The 26691-nt window shown below is 45.9% G+C and overlaps 1 protein-coding gene across 2 annotated transcripts in view; it reads left to right on the forward strand.

The window, feature by feature from the left end:
• The window catches only part of tll1 (tolloid-like 1), a 321825-nt gene that overhangs the window by 164659 nt on the left and 130475 nt on the right, over positions 1 to 26691 (forward strand). For both annotated transcript variants that reach the window (XM_078406985.1, XM_078406994.1), the window contains exons 8-9: positions 2502 to 2607; positions 5662 to 5786. In XM_078406985.1, the coding sequence (XP_078263111.1) occupies positions 2502 to 2607; positions 5662 to 5786 (231 nt within the window). The remainder of the gene's footprint in view (positions 1 to 2501; positions 2608 to 5661; positions 5787 to 26691) is intronic.

Consider the following 26691-nt stretch of genomic DNA (forward strand, 5'->3'; position numbering starts at 1 on the left):
TTAAGGATAGCGGAGTCAGGGGGTATGGGGAGAAAGCAGGAACGGGGTACTGATTGAGAATGATCAGCCATGATCACATTGAATGGCGGTGCTGGCTCGAAGGGCCGAATGGCCTACTCCTGCACCTATTGTCTATTGTCTATTGACTTTGGATATCCTCAGTGCACTTTGGGGGTCTTTTGCCCTGCAGAAAATCCAGCGTTATTCTTAATGTGGCCAACTGTGAATTTGAACAATAATGAAAAAAAAGATTATCAAGCTTTGAACTTCCACAACGTAAGTCGAGTAAACAGACAGAGACAACAGTGTAGTTTGAAATCTTCTCTCTCATTAAGATCAGCTGACTTAAAATAGATTAGAGGACCATTACACTCCCTCAAGAGAGCTCCTAGGGCTAAAGGAATCGAGGGATATGGGGCGAAAGCAGGAATGGGGTACTGATTTTGGATGATCAACCATGATCACATTGAATGGCGGTGGGGGCTCAAAGGGTGGAATGGCCTCCTCCTGCACCTATTTACTGTGTTTCTATGTTTCTATTTAGCCATTTTACTAACTGGAGTTACTGGAGGCCAGTTCTCTGAATGCATTCAAGAGAGAGGTAGATAGAGCTCTTAAGGATAGCGGAGTCAGGGGGTATGGGGAGAAGGCAGGAACGGGGTACTGATTGAGAATGATCAGCCAAGATCACATTGAATGGTGGTGCTGGCTCGAAGGGCCGAATGGCTGATTAATCTTACTGATTGTATGCCTCCGTGTCACCTTCTCCACAGCTAACAATGAACCAATCTACATTTCCTTATATAGTCACAAAAAGCTGGAGTAACTCAGCGGGACAGGCAGCATCTCTGGAGAGAAGGAATGGGTGACGTTTCGGGTCGACGTCTTGACCCGAAACGTCATCCATTCCTTCTCTCCAGAGATGCTGCCTGTGAGTTACTCCAGCTTTTTGGGTCTATCTAAAGTCAGGCTGAAGTTGGGCATCCTGCCTCATTAATGTTATTTCAACAAGCTCCAAGTCTGCGTTGTATCTCCACAGACAGGTTAACTATTTTGGGAAAATAATATCAGGCTGTTTGCTTGTCAGGTGGCAGTCAACACTGGCTCAAGAGGAATAGTTGATGCAAAAGAAGATGCCTGCCTCACCCACCGCTAAATATCTTTCTTTTGTGGCATTTTCTACTCAGAGGTGGTTGAGAGTTGAATTGTTTGGCTTTAACCAATAAAACTTGATAAAGATGCAATGGGCATTTGTTTGTGTAACATTTGTTTGTGGAGACGCTTTGTTAAGTAACAAGATGGAGATGACATGATAAATTTAATTTATCTAATAAGACTTTGAATGTGCACCAGTTGTTATTGTTAGTATTTACTAGACCAAGTGGGCACAATCCTCTCCTGCATTGGTGCAGCACCCTCTCCTCCCCCTCCCCTCTTCCTCCCCTCTCCCCCTCCCCTCTCCCCCTCCCCTCTCCACCTCCCCCATCCCTCCACCCCCTCTCCCTCCCCCCTCCCCCTCTCCCTCCCTCTCCCCCCTCCCGTCTCCGCTCCCCCTCCCCACTCCCCTTCTCCTCCCCCTTCCCCTCCCCCACTCCATCCCCCTCAGCCCCCCTTATCCTCCCCCTCCCTCCTTCCCTCCCTCCCTCCCTCCCTCTCCCTCCCTCCCTCCTTCCCTCCCTCCCTCCCTCCCTCTCCCTCCCTCCCTCCTTCCCTCCCTCCCTCTCCCTCCCTCCCTACCTCTCTAAGAGATAGATTTAAATTTCAAAACGTGAATAACTTTAAAAATATAACACCGATTTTAATGAAACTTCTAGCATTAGCACAAAAAGGACGACGGTGAATAAGGTGGGCCTAAAATTGTCGCGCTATCATGTACCTTTTGGCTGTCATTCAGGAACAAACAAACAAACAAACGAGAGTTTTATTATATAGATGTCACTTTAGCTCCATTTTATGGGGACCTAAAGTTGATGTAGTGATGCCCCAATTTGCAAAACATTGTTTAAAAACTGGAAAAAAAAGATGCTGAACCAAACCGGATTCAAAATCCCCCCCAAAAAACATGCCCTATAAATTACACATTCCAGCATTACTTCTGAATAGTGAATTTATTTCAACTATGCTGTGGCAGCCTTTTTTTTGCATTGAGAGAGCCCTTTTCAATTGGTGTACAGCAAATGCCATAGCAAAGAACAAACGCCCTTGCAATTTTATACATAGAACAAAAAAATCAATGGAATTAAAGAAATGACTGGAATGAAAGTGTTGTACCTTGAGCAGAGTTGCACTTAGATAAGGAACAGTGTGCTGGATGTTGAATGTTTGGAAGAAATTACTTTGTTATTTTCGAAAAATTCAGTAAGCTAAGGATAATCCGATGGAACACAGGGAAGGTTGAAATTGTAAATCTTTACGGTGGCCTCAGCGGATTGTTTTGAACCGTCAGTCCACAAAGTTAGGCCCATGACTAAACATTGCTTTTTTCTTCTAACTTCATGCAGGCCAGGAATACAACTTCCTCAAGATGGAGCCTGGTGAGGTGAACTCCCTTGGAGAATCGTATGACTTTGACAGTATCATGCACTATGCTAGGAACACCTTCTCAAGGTTGGAGTCTAATGGTTGCACCTCTTTGACTTTTAAATTCAGTCAGCTGGTAGAATGTAATGCAAACTTCACCTTGGATTATTGCTGGTTTAGGCATCTATTGGGAAGCTGCATAATAACATTAGTTTTCTCTGCCCCTTTGCCGTTTAGTTGAGTTTAGTTTAGAGATACAGCGCGGAAACAGACCCTTCGAGTCCGCACCGACCAGTGATCCCCACACATTAGCACGATCCTACACACATTAGGTATTTATTCACAAAATGCTGGAGTAACTCAGCATGTCAGGCAGCATCTCAGGAGAGAGGGAATGGGTGACGTTTCGGGTCGAGACCCTTCTTCAGACTGAGTTTTGTACCAGCATCTGCACTTATTTTCTTACACTACACACACTAGGGACAATTTACACTTATACCAAGTCAATTAACCTACAAACCTTTACATCTTTGGAGCGTGGGAGGAAACCGAAGATGTAGGAGGAAACGCAAGCACGTCACGGGGAGAACGTACAAACTCTGTACAGACGGCACCCACAGTTAATGATTGAACCTGGGTCTCCGGCGCTGCAAGTGCTGTAAGGCAGGAACCTGAACAAAAAAATGATAATTTAGACAAAGATAGATAGAAACATAGAAACATAGAAAATAGGTGCAGGAGTAGGCCATTCGGCCCTTCGAGCCTGCACTGACATTCAATATGATCATGGCTGATCATCCAACTCAGTATCCCGTACCTGCCTTCTCTCCATACCCCCTGATCCCTTTAGCCACAAGGGCCACATCTAACTCCCTCTTAAATATAGCCAATGAACTAGCCTCAACTACCTTCTGTGGCAGAGAATTCCACAGACTCACCACTCTCTGTGTGAAAAAAAACGTTCTCATCTCGGTCCTAAAAGACTTCCCCCTTATCCTTAAACTGTGACCCCTTGTTCTGGACTTCCCCAACATCGGGAACAATCTTCCTGCATCTAGCCTGTCCAAACCCCTTAAGAATTTTGTAAGTTTCTATAAGATCCCCCCTCAATCTTCTAAATTCCAGCGAGTACAAGCCGAGTCTATCCAGTGGGTCACCTTCACGCGTCAGACAAAACAACTCAGCCAGGAAACTATTTCTGTGATAAAACCTTAAGGAATATGAAAACATGTCTCGAACTTTTGAGATGGGGGCAGAAGAGATGCACATGTGATTCCCAACGAGTCCACGCTCCTGGCCTGTGTTGTTTTACTTGTATTCCAGCAGGCAGATGTGGGAATGCTGCATTTGCTCCTTCTTCTGAGTTTGGGATGGTAAGATGTGCTTCTGAATGTCATTCAGTGACTCTTGGTGGCACAAGGTTTTTGCCTCCCTTGACTACTCAGCCAACACGCGCAGGTTCCAGTGTTCTCTCAAGATCGGCTTACTTCAAAAATAGACCGGAGTAGTTTTATTCATTACCTTTACTCGCTGAATCAACAGGATGCCTGAAAATACTTCTTTACTTAAAGTTTCTAATGGCCAATCTTTTGGATTAGAATGGCAAACATGCCAAAGACAGAAGGATAGATTTTTAATAAAAATGCTCCAAGGACTGAACTTGCAAGATGGGAGTGCAGATAAGGAATTTGTGAATGAGATCAGTGTTCAGCACATAAGCTTCTTCTGTTCATTAAAATTAATGGCTGGAACATTATAAAAGGTATTGACCTCTGCATTGCTCCCTTGCAAAATGCCCTCAACAGCATTGACTCGTTAAATATACCTCAATCAGTCCTGCAGGACCGATTTGCTATTTATTTCCTTAAAGTAATTACATGGTATGAGGAAATAAAAGACATCCAATTAATTAATTTATTCTGGTTCTGTTTAATACTGATACCTTAATGCTTAAAAAAAAATAATTGACTGTTAGCCATGTGAACTTCTTTTCTGAATGTTTCTCTTTTTTTCTGCTGTTGTTTCTGCATTAATATGGTGCGTTCGTACCTGAAAATTTGGTGAGATGCCTCTCAGAATGTACTTCAATATCCTGCCATTTTTTCCCCTTTCACTCCATGGCTGAAAGGTTAACTCTGTCCTTAATATGCAAACATGGGGTTTGGTGCCCTCCGGCGATTTAGTTAAGGACCAAATATTCGGTTGTGAAAGCTGCGGTATTTATTCGCAAGCCTGCTCTCCTTAACCGGAGGTGATTCCGTTGACCAAAGTCCACACCCAGTTGCCCCAAGCATCGTAGGCAAGGAAGGTGTGGCACGGTGGTGCAGTGGTAGAGTTGCTGCCTTACATCGCACGCAGCGCCGGAGACCCGGGTTCGATCCCGACTGTGGGCGCCGTCTGTGCGGAGTTTGTGCGTTCTCCCCGTGACCCTGTGTGGGTTTTCTCCGAGATCTTCGGTTTCCTCCCACACTCCAAAGACGTACAGATGTGTAGGTTAATTGGCTTGGTATAAATGTAAAGATACTTGTCCCTGGTGTGTGTAGGGTGGTGTTAATGTGCGGGGATCGCTGGTCGGTCGACCGACCAGTGGGCCAAAGGGCCCGTTTCCGCGCTGTATCTCTGAACCTCATTAAACTAGACTAAATGGTGAAGGGCAGGAACCCTTGTTCAGGTGTGACAGATGAGATGGCCCTTTATCTGTTTTAACTGCGATTAGTTAACTGGCTGCAGACCAATTAGTCTAACTAGGTGACACTCTGGTGGTGTACAGGGCCATAGCTGCTATGAACCGGTCCTGCTGAGCCGGATGGTCACATCGCACAGTGATCCGGCACAGATCTACTTGCACTTTATTCTGTTTTAAAACTGTTACAATTTGTTTCATTAGGTTGTTTAAATTAATACTGACTAGCTAATTAAATTATTGCATCGTATGGGAGGCGCATTCCCAATCTCGTTGTACCCCTGTACAATGGCAATAAAGATATATTGTATTGTGTATTGTGTACTGTGCACTATGAACACATGCTCAGAATGCCTTTTAAAGGGAAAGGTCAACCTCCGGCCACCTTTACTCTGATGCAGGTAAAGAAAATGGACAATATTTGATCATGCCAAGTGACAATTCTTTCTTTTTCCCAGAGGAATGTTTCTGGACACCATTCTACCCGGGCGAGATGAAAATGGCATTCGACCTCCCATTGGCCAACGTGCACGATTAAGTAAAGGAGACATTGCGCAGGCAAGGAAGCTGTATAGATGTCCAGGTATTGTGCTGCACAAACTGGGATTGGGTCCACGTTTTTATTAGGAGATAATGAAGACAGAAACTACTATAACCCTCTGCAAAGAGCAACTCAGTGAAATGGCGGGAATGTTGCAAAGCGTTAGAAATAGGAATGGCCACAGTGGAAGTGTGAACATTCTGACATATATAGACAGCACGTAGTTCACTGTCACCAGTTACCAAAATATTGAGAGAAAGGTAAATCACATGCATTCATAATTATTGATTTTATAGTAGAGTGAAAAGGTGTCTTTCTTTCTACGAAAAAATAATATTTTTGTGACGTTTTCAATTATAGCTGTTGCTGTTTCTCTATCTCTCAAAAATGTTTGGTTGGACCGTAAGCTTTTCATTAACTCTCGGTTGTTGAGAATTGTTTTGAATGTCGTACGTGATCTATCGTCAGTGGCTCCTCAGGAGCTAGTTTAGCAACGGTAAACAATGAGCGTGTTCGCGAAGCACAGCACAAGGAATGTTTCAGGTTTCTTATCCGGCCTTCTGTGAAACCAAAGATAGCCACAAAATGGTGGAAGAACTTGTTTTGGCGTGGAAAAAGAAAACCTTTTCTGTGAAACCAAGTGAGCAAGCTAGCGTCAGATGTACACCGCGGAGATGGCAGGAAAGCTTCAGTGCCACATGCTTATTCAATGAACAAATGTATTTACACTAAGGCTGAGAAAAATATGGTTTGGCTTTTCGCAGATTGTAATACAACTCTAACTGAAATTATGAGAGAAGCAGAATGGTGTGACAGAGCTTTCAATTGCCACCTCCAGATGGATGTGTGTTGCTTTTCACTTCCAGCCTGAAACCGAATGTTACTCCGAAGATAGACACAAAATGCTCAATGCTGTTTCATTGAGGTTTTTTAAAATAATAGACAATAGGCAAAAGACAATAGGTGCAGGAGTAGGCCATTCGGCCCTTCGAGCCAGCACCGCCATTCAATGTGCTCATGGCTGATCATTCACAATCAGTACCCCGTTCCATACTTTATGGTAGCTCTCTTGAAAATCTGAGCGTGATCAGTGGACACAGAGCAGCAATATTTTACCAATCACCTAAGAAGCAAAAACTAGTGTTCGAAGTCCCGAATTAACATCAGAGAGGGAGAGAGATTAACATCACAAGAGAGAGCTAGATAGAGCTCTTAAGGATAGCCTTCGGGAGATCAGATAGATTTAGGCGGACTACATTTCTCTGAGTTTTTGGTGCAATAGAAATATTTTGAGTACGTTCTGAGCAACACAGGCTAGCTTCCAGCACGTTCACGATTGGCATAGAAATGTGCAATGGGGCCAGATACTTTATGGTAACCCTCATATTTTGTTGGTTGTGAAGTGCCTTTTGTTATTCTGAGGTTGTGGAAGATATGTGAATGCGGCCTCGTTCATTTTACCTCAATTCCAGGTCTCAGCATGTTTGTGCTTCGGGACAGTTCTAACTTCCCTAGCATGTAGCATCGATCGCCAGATCAAAGCATGCGGATGATATTGAAATAATTAATAATCAATAATCCACCACTATCGTAATCGGATGGATTATCTACAGCCTGGGAAATGAAGTAGGAATCGAACCAAATAGATTTGTTTTCTGTTTGATGTCGGATTAGTAAAGATGGCTGACGTCTGCTCCAAGTTTCTTTGTTCCTTCCACTGTTTCACTGATTCAAAATTGCTGGGAAGAAACCAGCCTTTCGAGCTGTCATGGGGCTTGCTCCATTCGGACCTGGAGTACTGTGTGCAGTTTTGGCCTCCAAAGTTGAGGAAGGATATTCTTGCTATTGAGGGCATGCAGCGTAGGTTTACTAGGTTAATTCCCGGAATGGCGGGACTGTCATATGTTGAAAGACTGGAGCGACTAGGCTTGTATACACTGGAATTTAGAAGGATGAGAGGAGATCTTATCGAAACGTATAAGATTATTAAGGGGTTGGACACGTTAGAGGCAGGAAACATGTTCCCAATGTTGGGGGAGTCCAGAACAAGGGGCCACAGTTTAAGAATAAGGGGTAGACCATTTAGAACAGAGATGAGGAAAAAGAGAGTTGTGAATCTGTGGAATTCTCTGCTTCAGAAAGCAGTGGAGGCCAATTCTCTGAATGCATTCAAGAGAGAGCTAGATAGAGCTCTTAAGGATAGCGGAGTCAGGGGGTATGGGGAGAAGGCAGGAACGGGGTACTGATTGAGAATGATCAGCCATGATCACATTGAATGGCGGTGCTGGCTCGAAGGGCCGAATGGCCTCCTCCTGCACCTATTGTCTATTGTCTATTGACTCTGTTCATGGCTTCATTTTGGAGAAGTGTCTTTGATGACGGAGGTGGAACTGACAGCGTTTCCAATGTGATGTAAGCTTGCCCTCCCATATGAAGCCCCACACCTATGGAAAAAGGGGCAAGAAACATTCATCCTCATTCCCGCCACCTAGTGTGCCACAGCGGTAGAGTTGCTGCCTTACAACGCCAGAGACCCGGGTTCCATCCTGAGCACGGGTGCTGTCTGTACGGAGTTTGTACGTACACCCTGTGACCTGTGTAGGTTTTCTCCGAGTACTCCAGTTTCATCCCACACTCCAAAGATGGACAGGTTTGTAAGTTAATTGGCTTTGTAAAATTGTAGATTGTCCCTCGTGTGTCGCTAGTGTTACTGTGCGGGGATCGCTGGTCGGTGCAGACCTGGTGGGCCGAAGGGCCTGTTTCCGCGCTGTATCCAAAATCTAAATTAAACTAATCTGAACAATTGAAATTTGGTGGGCAGGAATAAGGTGGGCAATGAGTGCACTCGAATTCTACTCCTTGCCTCAAATCCACAATGAGATTACAGTTTCAGAGTGGAGACACAGATAAACTAAGATCTTTCAGGACCTGAAAAATGGCACAAGTCCAAAAAGGTTGGATTAGCTTTCCACAGTTAATGGACTAACTGGATTTATTACGGCAATGAATGTCAGCATTGCAGATTATAATATTTCATCTGATCAGGTACCGATGAAAGCTCTTTAATCTGAAACATTAAAAATCTCTTTTCCCCTTTCGAGGACATTCATGAATGGTATGGGATTTCTTATGGAAAAAACTAAAGATAGACTCAGAATGCCGGTGTAACTCAGCGGGTCAGACAGCATCTCTGTGGAAACGTAATAGGTGATGTTTCGGGTCGAGACCCTTCTTCAGACTCCTGAAGAACCCGAAACCTGGGACTACTTCAGGAGTCTGAAGAAGGGTCTCGACCCGAAACGTCACCTATTCCTTTTCTCCAGAGTTGCTGCCTGACCCGCTGAGTTACTCCAGCATTTTGTGTCTATCTTCGGTTCAAACCAGCATCTGCAGTTCCTTCCTACACATATAGTTGTCCTACGTGATTTTGACATTGGACGCCACTTTTTCATACACCCAGGAGAAGCTGTGGGAAATGGACTCCAGCCCCAACTCCATCTGTGGAATATGGAGGTCCTGTGCCATGTGGTGGGAAGGAGGGTTAGGCTTGGAGTGGTACTTGACTTTAAACGCTATCTGCCTGCTATCTGGCTTGACCAGAAACTCAAGGACCAAAATTGCCCTGGGAGCAAATACCAGATGGAGATTGGGCATCAGTGATCTCAGGACTAGAGGGCCTGATACATATTTCTAATTTTAATATTTTTAACTTTAGTAAAGATTATCAAAGGTTTATCCAGACCAAGAACCATCTATCTACTAACATTTAGACTTTAGAGATGCAGCGCCGAAACAGGCCCTTTGTCCCACCGAGTCCACGTCGACCATCGATCACTCCGTACACAAGCACTATCCCACACACCAGGGACAACTTGCAATTTTTACCAAGGGCAATTAACCTACAAACCTGTATGTGTTTGGAATGCGGGAGGAAACCGGTTCACCCAGAGAAAACCCACGCAATAGACAATAGACAATAGGTGCAGGAGGAGGCCATTCGGCCCTTCGAGCGAGCACCGCCATTCAATGTGATCATGGCTGATCATTCTCAATCAGTTCCTGCCTTCTCCCCATACCCCCTGACTCCGCTATCCTTAAGAGCTCTATCTAGCTCTCTCTTGAATGCATTCAGAGAATTGGCCTCCACTGCCTTCTGAGGCAGAGAATTCCACAGATTCACAACTCTCTGACTGAAAATGTTTTTCCTCATCTTTGTTCTAAATGGCCTACCCTTTATTCTTAAACTGTGGCCCCTTGTTCTGGACTCCCCCAACATTGGGAACATGTTTCCTGCCTCTAACGTGTCCAACCCCCTAATAATCTTATACGTTTCGATAAGATTCCCTCTCATCCTTCTAAATTCCAGTGTATACAAGCCTAGTCGCTCCAGTCTTTCAATATATGACAGTCCCGCCATTCCGGGAATTAACCTAATAAACCTGCGCTGCATGCCCTCAATAGCAAGAATATCCTTCCTCAAATTTGGAGACCAAAATTGCACACAGTACTCCAGGTGCGGTCTCACTAGGGCCCTGTACAACTGCAGAAGGAGCTCTTTGCTCCTATACTCAACCCCTCTAGTTATGAAGGCCAAAATTCCATTGGCTTTATTCACCGCCTGCTGTACCTGCATGCTTCCTTTCAGTGACTGATGCACTAGGACACCCAGATCTCGTTGTACGTCCCCTTTTCCTAACTTGACACCATTCAGATAATACTCTGCCTTGCTATTCTTACCACCAAAGTGGATAACCTCACACTTATCCACATTAAACTGCATCTGCCATGCATCCGCCCACTCACACAACCTGTCCAAGTCACCCTGCAACCTCATAGCATCTTCCTCACAGTTCACACTACCACCCAGCTTTGTATCATCTGCAAATTTGCTAATGGTACTTTTAATCCCTTCATCCAAGTCATCCAATCACAAGGAGAAGGTACAAACTCCATTCAGAAGGCACCCTGAGTCAGGATCGAACCTGGGTCTCTGGCGCTGCAAGGCAGGAACTCTACTGCTGCACCACCGTGCCACCCAGGGCGGTAATCCTGATGTTTCCTGTCCAGTCCCTCATCTTCCTGTTCTTCTCCTGCATAATTGTTTCCTGATCACAATATCTCAATCATTATAATAATTGATTACAATTTCCTCAACCGTTCTCTACTCTGGTCTACTAATCTCCAACTTGACATTCAATAATGATGTTTATATATCCACCCGATAGATACTCTTAGCAAGACATCGGGCTTCAAATACCAACATCAAAAGTCTGCTATTTTGCTTTTTGTTTCAAAGATTAAGTTTGTTTCAAAGATTATAATCTGTCTGACAATTCCAAAACCAGTTTCTTGGTGGACAATAGTCAATGCTTTATCGATTTTTGTTTAAGAAGGAACTGCAGATGCTGGCTTAAACCGCTGATGGACACAAAAAGCTGGAGTATTGATTTTATCAGTTACCACTCTGTTTCCTAGTGATCCTTCCTGCAAGGATATTGGTGTCCCTTCAGTTTCAGTGCAATCCACTATTTTTTAATATATCCCACCTTCCCTAGAAGAGAAGCTAATGTTCCATGCACGTGAAGCCCTGCCCCTGTACTGGCACATTAGCCACACGTTCACCTGTATTGTGTTTCTCTTTCTTGCCTTGCTAGCAAGTGGTGCAGACAATAATCCTGACAGTGGGCTTGTATACACTGGAATTTAGAAGGATGAGGGGGGATCTTATTGAAACATATAAGATAATTAGGGGATTGGACACATTAGAGGCAGGAAACATGTTCCCAATGTTGGGGGAGTCCAGAACAAGGGGCCACAGTTTAAGAATAAGGGGTAGGCCATTTAGAACGGAGATGAGGAAGAACTTTTTCAGTCAGAGAGTGGTGAAGGTGTGGAATTCTCTGCCTCAGAAGGCAGTGGAGGCCAGTTCGTTGGATGCTTTCAAGAGAGAGCTGGATAGAGCTCTTAAGGATAGCGGAGTGAGGGGGTATGGGGAGAAGGCAGGAACGGGGTACTGATTGAGAGTGATCAGCCATGATCGCATTGAATGGCGGTGCTGGCTCGAAGGGCTGAATGGCCTACTCCTGCACCTATTGTCTATTGTCTATTGTCTATTACAACCCTGTCTTTTAACTTTCCACCTAGCTCTCTATATGTTCTTTTTGTAGGACTTTCATCTCTGTGCCTGCCTATGTTCATAAGTGATCATAAGGTGCAGAATTAGGCTGGCCGGCCCAACAAGTCTACTCCGCCATTCAATCATGGCTGATCTATCTCTCCCTCCTAACCCCATTCTCCTGCCTTCTACCCATAACCTATGTCACCCACACTAATCAGGAATCTATCTATCTCTGCCTTAAAAATATCCATCGTCTTGGCCTCCACAGCCTTCTGTGGCAATGACTTCCACAGATTCACCACTGGAAAAATTCCCCCTCATCTCCTTCCTAAAGGAACGCCCTTTAATTCTGAGGCTATGACCTCTAGTCCGAGACTCTCCCACTGGTGGAAACATCCTCTCCACATCAACTCTACCCGAGCCTTTCACTGTTCGGTAAGTTTCAATGAGGTCCCCCCTCATCCTTCTAATGTTCTTCTATGTTTTCAGTAAAACAAAGTAGATTCATTGAGGCAGTGATGAGGCAAAGGGTTTATTTGTCCCTGGTGGAAACACTTCATTTTCTGTCACTCCCACGGCTTTAAACAACCTTTTCCCTTGTCAGGATTAATGAGGTCAACAAAATCCTCTCACATGCCAAATTAGGTTAGTCGATGTGTTGCCAGTTTTTTTTAATGTGTGTGAATCACGAACCTGCATTTAGTGGTTTCGACATGACTCATGGTGCCAACTGGAATTGGACATGGCCTTTGTGGAAATATGGTCCTCGTTTCATCAGATGGCAAATGTTATTAATTACAATTAAAATCTTTTAAAACAACAGGAAAATAAAGGAAAGCAAAGAAACAGGCGAGATGTTATACACAAGCTATTCTTCCTTCAGGAACATTTGCAAATGATGGTAAAAGATCATTGTGAAATAAAAGACCAAGGATAAAAGCAAAATACATTGAGGCTCACACAGTTCTCACAAAGGGACACTCCCTCTAAAAACAATGAAAGATACTGTAACTTTCACCTTAAATAAGACAGATTTTTTTCCCTCGTGGCCCCATCCTATTCACTGGTATGTAATTAATTTAGACAGAGCATAGAATTAATTCACATCTCCTCCCAACGAAGATTGAAACACCTACTGTCCTTTTCCCTCTCTCCCCCTCTCACCCTCCCCCCTCTGTCCCCCTCTTTCAATTCCCTTCACTGGCCTCCTCTGTCCCCTACTCTCTCCCTCCTCTCCTCCCAACCCCATCTCTGCCCTCTCTCTCTCTCCCCCATCTCTCTCCCCTCTTTCCTCCCATCCCGTCTCTCCCCCTCTCTCTCCCCCTCTCTCTCCCCCTCTCTCTCCCCCTCTCTCTCCCCCTCTCTCTCCCCCTCTCTCTCCCCCTCTCTCTCCCCCTCTCTCTCCCCCTCTCTCTCCCCCTCTCTCTCCCCCTCTCTCTCCCCCTCTCTCTCCCCCTCTCTCTCCCCCTCTCTCTCCCCCTCTCTCTCCCCCTCTCTCTCCCCTCTCTCTCCCCCTCTCTCTCCCCCTCTCTCTCCCCCTCTCTCTCCCCCTCTCTCTCCCCCTCTCTCTCCCCCTCTCTCTCCCCCTCTCTCTCCCCCTCTCTCTCCCCCCCTCTCTCTCCCCCTCTCTCTCTCCCCCTCTCTTTAAATAAACTATAAGATTTTCCAAAGTTCACCGACTACTTACTTTAACCAGTGCTGGGAAGGAGGCTTCAGAGAGAGGGACATACGTGGATCGTAACTCTTCATGGAAAATTGCCCAATTGAGAATCTCAACGATTGCCCACTTCCCCACTTTGCCCAGATGGAATCATTGTTAATGCTGCTGTTACTGGCTATTTTTAGACATTAGGTTTAAAATCCCAATGTCTCATTATGTGGGAAGGAACTGCAGATGCTGGTTTACATCGAAGATAGACACAAAATGCTGGAGTAACTCAGCGGGACCGGCAGCATCTCTGGAGAGAAGGAATGGGTGACGTTTCGGATCGAGACCTTTCTTCAGACTGAGAGTCAGGGGGAGAGGGAAACTGGAGATATGGAAGGGTACAAAGAGAATGTAAGGTGTGAAAATGACAATCGACAATAGGTGCAGGAGTAGGCCATTCGGCCCTTCGAGCCAGCACCATCATTCAGATCAAAGATCAAAGATCACACAGATCAAAGCTGCCGATGATCAAGGAAATGTACAATGGTTTATTGTTGGTCTGTCTCAATATGGGTTTGCTCGGTGTCTTCCTTAAGTGCCCCCTTGTCTCCTTCAATTAAGAACTACAAATTTAACCTGTTTCTTTTCCATTACAATTTTCATATCTTACAATTCTTCAAAAGTGCCAGCAACCCACAAGGCTATTACACGTAAATGCTGCCTAAAATTCCAAACCCCATTTCTCGGCAGCATAGTTCCTCCTTAAAATCCACATTTTCTTCCTGTTGTCTTTTGCAATGCTTACCACTTTGTTTCATGCTACACGGTTGCCTTATGTGCTTTTCTTTTGATCTGCGTGTTCTGGAATAACATTTGCTGTCTCTTCAAATGCAACCTGGTCACTTTCCACGAGAAACTCTACCTCCTAGTTCCTGCACCTCTGCCATCAAAGCTTCGGTCATCATCCGTCCACTCCCTCCGCAGTTGCCGCCTGGCTCACTGAGTACGTCCAGCGTTTTGTGTGTTTTTTCTTTGCTTAGGATTTCAGCATCTGCAGTTTCTTGCGTCTCCAATGTGTGAAATCCAAGTAATTGTGCCAAATTCATGAAGTCATCATTGTTGCATCTATTATCCACCTTGTTGTTTGCAGCACACCAAATGGGTGCTGCACAGGTTTACTAGGTTAATTCCCGGAATGGTGGGACTGTCATATGTTGAAAGACTGGAGCGACTAGGCTTGTATACACTGGAATTTAGAAGGATGAGAGGAGATCTTATCGAAACGTATAAGATTATTAAGGGGTTGGACACGTTAGAGGCAGGAAACATGTTCCCAATGTTGGGGGGAGTCCAGAACAAGGGGCCACAGTTTAAGAATAAGGGGTAGGCCATTTAGAACTGAGATGAGGAAAAAACTTTTCAGTCAGAGAGTTGTGAATCTGTGGAATTCTCTGCCTCAGAAGGCAGTGGAGGCCGATTCTCTGAATGCATTCGAGCTGGATAGAGCTCTTAAGGATAGCGGAGTCAGGGGGTATGGGGAGAAGGCAGGAACGGGGTACTGATTGAGAATGATCAGCCATGATCACATTGAATGGCGGTGTTGGTTCGAAGGGCCGAATGGCCTCCTCCTGCACCTATTGTCCATTGTCTAAATGGTGAAAAGACGTCGTCTAGTTTTGAGATGGAAGCGTTTGTTGATGTAATGCTGACAATTTCAACATCAGGGAATCTCTGCTAACAATAACAAGAGATGATCAGCAGATTGCATATCTAGAAAATTAGCACTCATGTTAACCTTGTCAACAGGTTGGTCTTTGAGGAATTCTGATATTTGAGTTAGTTCATGCAGATTTGATATCATAGTTGCTTGACACTCTCGACAATTGTCAATTTTGTCAAAGATAGACAAAAAAAGCTGGAGTAACTCAGCGGGACAGGCAGCACCTCTGGAGAGAAGGAATGGACGACGTTTCAGGTCGAGACCCTTCTTCAGGCTAGTTAGGGATAAGGGAAACGAGAGATGTAGGCAGTGGTGTAGAGAGGTAAAGAACAATGAATGAAAGGTGTACAAAAAAGTAACGATGATAAAGGGAACAGGCCATTGTTGACTGTATGTTGGGTGAAAACGAGAAGCTGGTGCTCTCTCTCTCCCTCCCCCACCCAACATACAGTCAACATTGTGGGGGAGGGAGAGAGAGAGGGAATGCTGGGGTTACTTGAAGTTGGGGAAATCAATATTCATACCAGCAGTTGCCCAAGCGAAATATGAGATGTTGTTTCTCCAATTTGCGTTTAGCCTCTGACAATTGAGGAGGCCTAGGATAGAATTTTGTCAATTTTGTCAAATGATTTACCCCCTGGGTACCATATCATTTTGCCTTGCAGCTATTTAGTTTTCAACGTTGAGATTGTGTTCCATTGGTGATTGCAGGAAGAAAATGTGACTCAAATGCAGCTTGTTTTGAGGTGTGATTGCGTGTTCATGACAGATTTTTGTGTTTATTGTGCAGTGCTTTTGCAACTTGACGAGAGACTGTTCCACTGACCTGACCTCCCTCCCTGTTCAGACAGTGAATGACTCTCACACAGAATGACAGAGCAGTGACTCACTTTCACGCAGCGTTGATTCGGCCCAGTATGTTTACTGTGGGCAGTATGTTCAAAACTCGCATAACAGATGTGGTCTTCTGGAATTGGTCATTCAACGTGCAAAGATAACACTGTGTTGAAACTCAGCATGAGCATTGATGTCATCTGCCGTGACACACTTTTCCAGAAACCATCCCAGAACTAAGTATTCAGGCATTTCTTCACTGAGTTAGAGTGGGACGAGGGTGGCGCAGCGGTGGCATTGTTGCCTTACAGCGCCAGAGACCCGGGTACTTGCTATTGAGGGCGTGCAGCGTAGGTTCACTAGGTTAATTCCCGGAATGGCGGGACTGTCATATGTTGAAAGACTGGAGCGACTAGGCTTGTATACACTGGAATTTAGAAGGATGAGAGGGGATCTTATCGAAACGTATAAGATTATTAAGGGGTTGGACACGTTAGAGGCAGGAAACATGTTCCCAATGTTGGGGGAGTCCAGAACAAGGGGCCACAGTTTAAGAATAAGGGGTAGGCCATTTAGAACGGAGATGAGGAAAAAGAGAGTTGTGAATCTGTGGAATTCTCTGCTTCAGAAAGCAGTGGAGGCCAATTCTCTGAATGCATTCAAGAGAGAACTAGATAGAGCTCTTAAGGATAGCGGAGTCAGGGGGTATGGGGAGAAGGCAGGAACGGGGTACTGATTGAGAATGATCAGCCATGATCACATTGAATGGCGGTGCTGGCTCGAAGGGCCAAATGGCCTCCTCCTGCACCTATTGTCCATTGTCTATTGTCTATTGGTTCAACCCTGGCCACGGCTGCTGTCTGCATAGAGTTTGTTAGTTGCAATGTGACCGCATGGGTTTTCTTCGGGTGCTCCGGTTTCCTCTCACACTCCAAAGACGTACAAGGTCCTCGAGCCAGCGCCGCCATTCAATGTGATCATGGCTGATCATTCTCAATCAGTACCCCGTTCCTGCCTTCTCCCCATACCCCCTGACTCCGCTATCCTTATCAGCTCTATCTAGCTCTCTCTTGAATGCATTCAGAGAATTGGCCTCCACTGCCCTGTGAGGCAGAGAATTCCACAGATTTACAACTCTTTGACAGAAAACGTTTTCCCTCATGTCCCTAGCATGTGCAGCATAGTGTTATTGTGCGGGGATCGCTGGTCGGCGAGGACTCGGTGGGCCCAAGGGCCTGTACCTCTACACTAAACTAAACTAAACTAGACAACAATGAAGGTTGTAGAGGGTGTAGGAAGGAACTGCAGATGCTGGTTTAAATCGAAGGTAGACACAAAATGCTGGAGTAACTCAGTGGGACTGGCAGCATCTCTGGAGAGAAGGAATGGGTGACGTTTCGGGTCGGGTCTGAAGAAGGGTCTCAACCCGAAACGTCACCCATTCCTTCTCTCCGGAGATACTGCCTGGCCCACTGAGTTACTCCAACATTTTGTGTCTTTCAAGGTTATAAAGGGATTGTTTACCCTTCAGAGTGGTCGATACACGTGGTGTGATTGATGTACAAGTTAATGTGTATCTCTGCCTGTGGCTGAGTGTGCTAATGGGTAGGGGTGAATGTATGCCTAGGATATCAGAATTGTTGTTGATCACTGCATTGATTTCAACATTCATTACATTGATGAATGAGACACTGGCCTTGTTGAATGATAAACATTCAGGAAACAGTTGGGTTTTCCGCACGTCTCACACTGTTGTTCCTCGGTATCATATTCTATTTTGTGGTGAAAGCCATTCACAATGATAATAATGGACGGTTGACTTCTGCTTACTTTGATACTGATGATTGTTCTCTGTTGAAAATTTATTTTCATCCCATTCACAACAGTACCATATGCCTTTCTGCATCAACCGCTGTATTCTCTTAAAATGATAACAATATTGTTAACTCAACAACTTGGATATTTTTTATATTCTCTTTGGCTTTTTAGTGAAATTAGTTCAGTTTAGTTTAGCTTAGAGATACAGCGCGGAAACAGGCCCTTCGGCCCACCGAATCTGCACCGACCAGCGATTAACACTATCCTACACACACTGGGGACAATTTACACATACACCAAGCCAATTAACCTACACACGTGAACGTCTTTGGAATGTGGGAGGAAACCGAAGATCTAGGAGTAAACCCACGCGGTCACGGGGAGAACGTACAAACTCCGTACATACAGCACCCGTAGTCGGGATTGAACCCGGTGCTGAAAGCGCTGTAAGGCAGCAACTCTATCGCTGCGCCATCGTAGAGACCCGTGGACTACCTTTGATCGGATTTTACTGTCTTTACCTTGCACAAAACGTTATTCCCTTGTCATGTACCTGTACGGTACCGCAGCGGTAGAGTTGCTGCTTTACAGCGAATGCAGCGCCGGAGACTCAGGTTCGATCCTGACTACGGGTGCTGCACTGTAAGGAGTTTGTACGTTCTCCCCGTGACCTGCGTGGGTTTGCTCCGAGATCTTCGGTTTCCTCCCACACTCCAAAGACGTACAGGTATGTAGGTTAATTGGCTGGGTAAATGTAAAATTTGTCCCTAGTGGGTGTAGGATAGTGTTAATGTACGGGGATCACTGGGCGGCACGGACTTGGAGGGCCGAAAGGGCCTGTTTCCGGCTGTATATATATGATATGATATATGATATGATATGATACACTGTGAAGGGCTCGATTGTGATGATGTATTGCCTTTCCGCTGACTGGTCAGCACGCATCAAAAGCTTTTCACTGTACCTCGGTACACGTGACAATATACTAAACTAAACTAAATTAGGTTGCTTTGACAGGCAGTCTTCAGTCTTTTGCATTGGCCAATCTTCGACAAGAGCAGGTAATGCACACCTCATTCCAAGTCAATGTGGAGAGGTTGTCTTATTCACTTCTTGCCAGATAGAATGGAGCATAACCACCCCAGCACAGGCTTCGCTGTAGGAGCAGAGAAACAAACCCCTGGAGGAACTCCTTCGCCTCCTCCCTATTCCTCCAAATCTAAGGTGTGGCTATGGGCACTCGCATGGGGTCCCAGCTGTGCCTGCCTCTTTGAGAGGTGCGATGAACAATCCCTGTTCCAGGCATACACTGGCCCCATCTCTGAACTCCACCATCTTAACATTATGTGCGTGTATCATAGGGGCAGTGAACCTTATGAGTCTTGGCATTTAAGGATATACTCTTGAACTTTGTATTCGTGCAAAGATTCAGACTAAATAAAGTACGTGTGGGAATTGAGTGTCTTCTCGGCCGGGGCAGGGTTAAATGGCAGACTGACTCATTGGCAGAAACAGCTGCAAGAAAAGTCACCTATTGAACAAAACTAATGTGAAGATGCCTCAAATCAGCTGACACTCACACAAACATAATGTTCAAACTTTTATCAATCCCATTCGTATTTCATTTAGCTTTCATGCCGATGAAAGCCGATGTTTGCCCCTTACATCTGTAATCAATTATTCAGACTCACTGCGAAGCACAATTTAAATAATGATTATTTTCATTTTTACTACCTGGGTTAATGAGCATACTCACACATACAGGGTCAAAAAGACAGAGCATTCTTAGAAGAGAAAGCTATAGATATGGCATGGTTGCCAACATGCACAGGTGCGGGTGCCGAACATGCACAGTAGCACCTGATTCAAGCTACTGTACAGTATTTACCCTTTGATAGAATCATATTTTACCCAATACCTTTTCCCTGCAGGTTCCATTTCCTACTGATTGAAACAGCTCAGTTGCATGCTGACAGGGTCGAGATTCTTCAGACCACCGTCTGTGGAAGACTCCTGCTAGCATTTAACCAGCCAAAACCCCGCAGATGATCAGGAGTACTTTGCCAATTAAGTTTCCCGTTGTTTGCTTGGGATGGTCAGCTTGTACACTTGCCAGCTACACTCTGCTGCAGCTGAGTGAGTGGGAAAATAATCATGACCTCCAGTAATAGAATCCAAATCCAAAATATTGTGGCGCAACGGTAGACTTGCTGCCTTACAGCGAATGCAGCGCCGGAGACTCAGGTTCGATCCTGACTACGGGCGCCGTCTGTACGGAGTTTGTACGTTCTCCCCGTGACCTGCGTGGGTTTTCTCTGAGATCTACGGTTTTCTCCCACACTCCAAAGACTTACAGGTATGTAGGTTAATTGACTGGGTAAATGTAAAAATTGTCCCTAGTGTGTGTAGGATAGTGTTAGTGTGCGGGGATCGCTGGGCGGCGCGGACTCGGTGGGTCGAAGGACCTGTTTCCGCGCTGTATCTCTAAAAAAAATTTAAAAAATCATTTGAGTCAGACATGCCGATTGGCAATGACCTGAAATATGGACCTCCGTCCTTGGCTTTCAAAGGTTTCAAAGGTCTTTTATTGTCACCTGTACCAATTAAGGTACAGTGATATTGGACCCATTCTGCCACAATCTACGTTTTCTTCAAAGCTTTCATCATCTGTTTTGTCATAGAAACATAAACATAGAAAATAGGTGCGGGAGTAGGCCATTCGGCCCTTCGAGCCAACACCGCCATTCAATATGATCATGGCTGATCATCCAAAATCAGTACCCCGTTCCTGCTTTTTCCCCATATCCCTTGATTCCGTTAGCCCTAATTGCTAAATAAAACCTCCAGTGAACTGGCCTCCACTGCCTTCTGTGGCAGTGAATTCCACCGATTCACAACCCTCTGGGTGTCTTACAGGACCACTACAATTCCAAGCAGATCCTATTTTACTTACCTCCCCAAGTTCATCTGGTTTTGCTGCTGAATGCAAAGGCACCAATTATGGAGTAATTACGACTGCCGATGTCCTGGGCCATAAATAGAGAACTGCGGCCAACTCAAATGGAGGCAATTATAGGGATGGAATGGGGCGAGGCTGCGGAAAGACTTGTAAACAATAATCAACATTTTAAAATCAAAGTCATTAAGTGGATGCCAAGAGAGTGGCAAACGTAGGGATGGTGGGTGATTTGGACTTCATATGAGTTAGAGTGCAGGTTATCCTCCCAAATGTCTTCCTCCATTGCCATTAATATCTACTAGACCAAGTGGACCCGTTGGGCCCAAACCTCTCCTGTATTGGTGCAGCACCCTCACTTCACCCACTCCCCCTTCCCTCTCCATCCCTCCCTCCTCTCCTCTCCTCTCCTCCCCTCTCCCTCCCCTCCCCTATCCCTCCCCCACTCCCCCTCCCTCCCCCTTCCATCACCCCTCCCCCCTCCATCACCCCTCCCCCCAAACCCCCTCCCCCCCAAACCCCCTCCCCCCCCAAACCCCCTCCCCCCCAAACCCCCTCCCCCCCCCCAAACTCCCTCCCCCCCTTCCCCTCCCCCCACTCCATCCCCCTCAACCCCCCTTATCCTCCCTCCTTCCCCCCCATCCCCTCCCTCCCTCCCTCTCCCCTCCCTCCCTAGGAGATAGATTTAAACTTTAAAATGTGAATAACTTTAAAAATATAACACCGATTTCAATGAAACGTCTTCCATTAGCACCAAAGGGACGAGGGTGAGTAAGGTGGGCCTAAAATTGTCGCGCTATCGTGTACCATTTTGGCTGCAATTCAGCAACAAACAAACAAACGAGAGTTTTAGTATATAGATGGTCAAAGATTGCACTGTGGCATGTGCATGTAACAGCAGGGAACCAGCGATTGTAAATTGACAGGCTGCCTTCTGCACCACCATTGATTGTTACTGGAAAATAAATTGGCAGACAGCGAACGCAGTGCGGGATATATTTCCAAAGACCGGTCTTCCTGTCTATTTAGTGACGGGCTGTACTTTGAGATCGTACGACCCGTTCATTATTCCCTTCGCCATCAAAGTTTGAACGTACAGCAGCCGGCTTGGATAACCTGAGCATCTTTTAAATATCCGGTGGATTTCTCATTCATATTGTCTATTTCTGCTTGACTGGCTGGCTGTGCAGTAGTTGTAATACAAAGTAACTTTAGGAACACAGAATGAATAGGGCTTGAGAAGAATAATTAATTTAAAGTGTTCATTCCCCGATGGAAAAAATTAAACCCAATCGAATCCAAAACTTCATTCTGAACTTGCTATTTTTAAACTTGTTTTCCTTGGTATTCGAATGTGTAATATTGACCAGTTTCTTTATATAGGCCTTAAATCTGCCATCAGAACAGTGCAAGGTCGACTAACATTTGTTGGTGCATGGAGCAGTAAACTCAGGCAAGGAGGTTATCAGTTGCTGCTCTATTTGTGTCAACCAGCTATTAGCTTTGCAAAAATAGCATCTCGGCATAATCCTTTATTAGGAACTTGCTGTCTGAGAAATTGAATGGGTCAGTGAAGCCATTAATATCCTGCTGCACAAAAGCCAACGAATGTTTTGATCGCGCAAGGAGCTGTAGATGCTGGGATGTAAAATGCAAAAGGCCTGGAGTAACTCAGTGGGACAGGCAGCATTTCCGGAAAGAATGGACCGACAGTGTTTCTGATTGTGGTTGCGAATCGAAAGCTGGAAAAGAGCAAGCCTGGCAAGGGATGGGTGGGAGGTGTGCAGGAAGGAACTGCAGATGCTGGTTTAAACCGAACATAGTCATAAAACACAATTTATTCACAAAATGCTGGAGTAACTCAGCAGGTCAGGCAGCATCTCGGGAGAGAAGGAATGGGTGACGTTTCGGGTCGAGACATGAAATCAAAGTGATGAGTGAAAAGGATTGGGGATGTGTAAAGATCGTGGTGGGGGGGGGAGTTAGTCTCAGTCTACCCCATGACAGAAGGGGGGAGGAGTTGTACAGTTTGACAGCCACAGGGAAGAAGGATCTCCTGTGGTGTTCTGCACTGTATCTTGGTGGAACCAGTCTGTTGCTGAAAATACTCCTCAGGTTGACCAGTGTGTCATGGAGGGGGCGTGTCATAACAAGTTCCGAGTTTAGAGAGACTGTGTGGAAACATGTCCTTCGGAACTACGAGTCAACGCCGACCATCAATCACCCGCTCATGAGTCCGATGTTATCCCACTTTTTCATCCACTCCGTACACACGAGGGGCAATTTACAGAAGCTAGTTCACCTACAAACATGCAGGTCTTTCGTCGCAAGTCCTTCTGCAGTTGTACAGGGCCCTAGTGAGACCGCACCTGGAGTACTGTGTGCAGTTTTGGTCTCCAAATTTGAGGAAGGATATTCTTGCTATTGAGGGCGTGCAGCGTAGATTTACTAGGTTAATTCCCGGAATGGCGGGACTGTCATATGTTGAAAGACTGGTGCGGCTAGGTTTGTATACACTGGAATTTAGAAGGATGAGAGGGGATCTTATCGAAACGTATAAGATTATTAAGGGGTTGGACACGTTAGAGGCAGGAAACATGTTCCCAATGTTGGGGGAGTCCAGAACCAGGGGCCACAGTTTAAGAATAAGGGGTAGGCCATTTAGAACGGAGATGAGGAAAAACTTTTTCAGTCAGAGAGTTGTGAATCTGTGGAATTCTCTGCCTCAGAAGGTAGTGGAGGCCAATTCTCTGAATGCATTCAAGAGAGTGCTAGATAGAGCTCTTAAGGATAGCGGAGTCAGGGGGTATGGGGAGAAAGCAGGAACGGGGTACTGATTGAGAATGATCAGCCATGATCACATTGAATGGTGGTGCTGGCTCAAAGGGCTGAATGGCCTACTCCTGCACCTATTGTCTATTGTCTATAAGTCAGAATCTGATACTTCATTTTGTTTAAATACAGTTGCCTCAGGATAACAGAGCACAATTCCGATTGAATTTGACCGATGCCACAGCTTCCTCATTATTCAGACCACAAATGAATGGGAAATTGCAATGTCGCTGATTACGTTTTCACAACACTTCTCCGTTGCTTGGTCTACTGGTGCAATACTTTTCATGGCCACCTCTTTCCCAATGGAAAGATCGCGTGATCGAATGAAATATGTTTTCAGAAAATTGTCTTTGCAGAATGAGCCTCTGTGTGAAGGGGAACGAAAGGAAACCGAGTGGGAAAACGCTATTTGATGGCATTTCCGTGTGCAGAGTTGAATCTTCATCCAGTTGTTGCCAATGGAATAAAATGCAGTTCTTCTCTCACTGACCGTTCATCGTTTCATCAGGTCATAAATTCAGAAGTGATAGGCACAGATTTAGGCCATCGCGTCTACTCCACCATTCAATCATGGCTGATCTGATCTATCACCCCCCTCCTAACCCCAATCTCCTGCCTTCTCCCCATCACCCCTGACACCCGTTCTAATCAAGAATGTATCTATCTCTGCCTTACAAATATCCATTGACTAGGCCTCATTCTGCCCCATTATGTACTTTGATTTACAGTACAATGATGCATGGCTTAAACTGAAACGGATTTGCAGTTCACGGAAGGGTTTTTCATTGCTCGATGAATGGTAGGCTTCATTAGCTTAAAATTGCCTTCGGTTTAAACCAGCATCTGCAGTTCTTTCCTACACATTTTGTCCGCCCCACTGTGAATTCTCCTCAAGGTATGTCTACTCCTCCTCCTCCTCTCTCTGACTGGAGCTCAGCAACATGGTCTCCCACTGCCCCCCCTCTGTGATTCCTCCTGCCCTCTGACTCAGCGACCATGTCTTAACCTAGGCCTGTTACCACAGGCACGTTTGTTTTCTCGGGTCTTGCCTGCGCCTCCTTCTTTTACCTCGTGGATCCGGTTCCAGACTTCCCATTTCGGACCCTGTAGTGGTGTCACTCATGTTATGTGTCATGCTTTTGTAGTTACGCCCCTTTAGCCTTTGAGTGACCACGGCTTGTGAGATTCGGGTTGGTGTAAGTGGAACGTGCAGGCGTGAGGTCGTGACCATTACACTAATTTACAGACCCAACCCGGACTATAGGTTCCGACAGTCAATGTACCATTTTCCACAACAGTTCTGCTTCCGTGCCGTGCGTTGTACACTGGCTGTGAAGCGCCGGCACCAGCAGGCCCTCTCTCTGACTCTCCCGCAGCTCCGGGCCTCACTAACCCACACCTGCAACGGGCCCCAACTGTACTTTATCCAACGCCGGATCTGCGCCCTCAACACTCGCTTCCTCACCTACCTGGACTCCACAAAGGATCGCAAACTCGCCCGCCTCCAGACCGCTCCCTCCACCGACACTCCTCAACAGAGACTCGACCGCCCGCAGGCCTGGGGCCCCACCGTTGGTCCGCGCCGCCTGCCCGAACACCGCGAGGCCCAGACCCACGAAGCCATTGCCGCCTTCCTGGCCGATCTCAGGCCCGGACCACCGAAGATGCCGCCATCGCCGACCTCCCCGGGACCACAACCGCCGCTGCCGCCGACTCTCCGGGACCGCCGATCTTAACCGCCTCACCGCTGCCGCCGACCCTCGCCACCTCCCCGGCCATCCCCTGACCGGGACTACCGACGCTTCGTCCGCTGACTCGGACTCCTGTCCCCCCTGGGCCTCCACCAGCGACTCTGCCGACCCTCGCCACTCCACCGCCCACCAGCGGGCCGCAGCCGTCGCCTTACCCGCTCACAGGCTCAGTGCCGGGCCCACGGTCCCCACGATGCAGACTCCCACACCACGGGGCCTGACTGTGCTGGGTCCTACTGCTCCCCACCCACCTACAGGGAACCTCAGTAGGGGTCTTCCCCTTCCCCTTTCAGCTACTCCCCACCCATGCAATAGTCCTCGTGCCCCCCTCCTCTCTGAACACCCACCACCCCCCGACCAGACATCGCCTCGACCTCCATCTCACCAGACTTTAGTGTTCAAAAACTTTGTGATGATATCATTGGATTAGTCATCAAGTCAATGGGATTGGACTGACACTTCAGAAATACAAGTCAAATTCAAAAAATGGTGGCTGAAAATTTAAAATCTTCACTGTGAGAACTTATAAATGGTTAAACAAAACTGGAAAGCATTTTGTGAATAAATACCTTCGATTTGTACCAGCATCTGCAGTTATTTTCTTATGGAAAGTAGGCATTGTCAGTAATAGAAATTGCTGGAATGTTATAAATGTCTATTAATCGGCCTTACTTAACAAGTGAAAAAAGAATGCTCCTTTGTCATTTTGACCCCCGGGATTGAGAAAATATAGCCATTTTTTTTCAAGGAGGTTTTGAGAGCATTTTCATAGATTTATTTTGTCCTTCTGGTTATTTCTTACTGTGACAAAGCTCAGAGTGTTAGAGTTCTATCATAGGAAGAGCTCTATTACAGAAGCACTTAATTAAATGTGAAGTACTTTGGGAGGCTTGACGTTATGAAAGTTGTTAAGTAAACCTTGCCTTAGAGCCTTCCTCTCATAGCGGAGCTATTAAATACAGAACCTTTACAAAGCTCTTTAATAATCTGTAAATGTAATATTAAACTAAACCAAGGGTGGCATGGTGGCATAACGGTAGAGCAACTGCCTTTCAGCACCAGAGACCCAGGTTCGATCCTGACTAGGGGGTGCTGTCTGAACGGAGTTTGTACGTTCTCCGTGGGTTTTCTACGAGATCTTCGAGTTTCCGCCCACACTCCAAAGATGTGCAGGTTTGTAGGTTAATTGGCTTGATATAAGTGTAAATTGTCCCTAGTGTGTGCAGGATAGTGTTAATGTGTGGGGATCACTGGTCGGCGCGGACTC

This window comes from Rhinoraja longicauda, chromosome 1 (genome assembly GCF_053455715.1).
Source record: "Rhinoraja longicauda isolate Sanriku21f chromosome 1, sRhiLon1.1, whole genome shotgun sequence".
Classification (NCBI taxonomy): domain Eukaryota; kingdom Metazoa; phylum Chordata; class Chondrichthyes; order Rajiformes; family Arhynchobatidae; genus Rhinoraja; species Rhinoraja longicauda.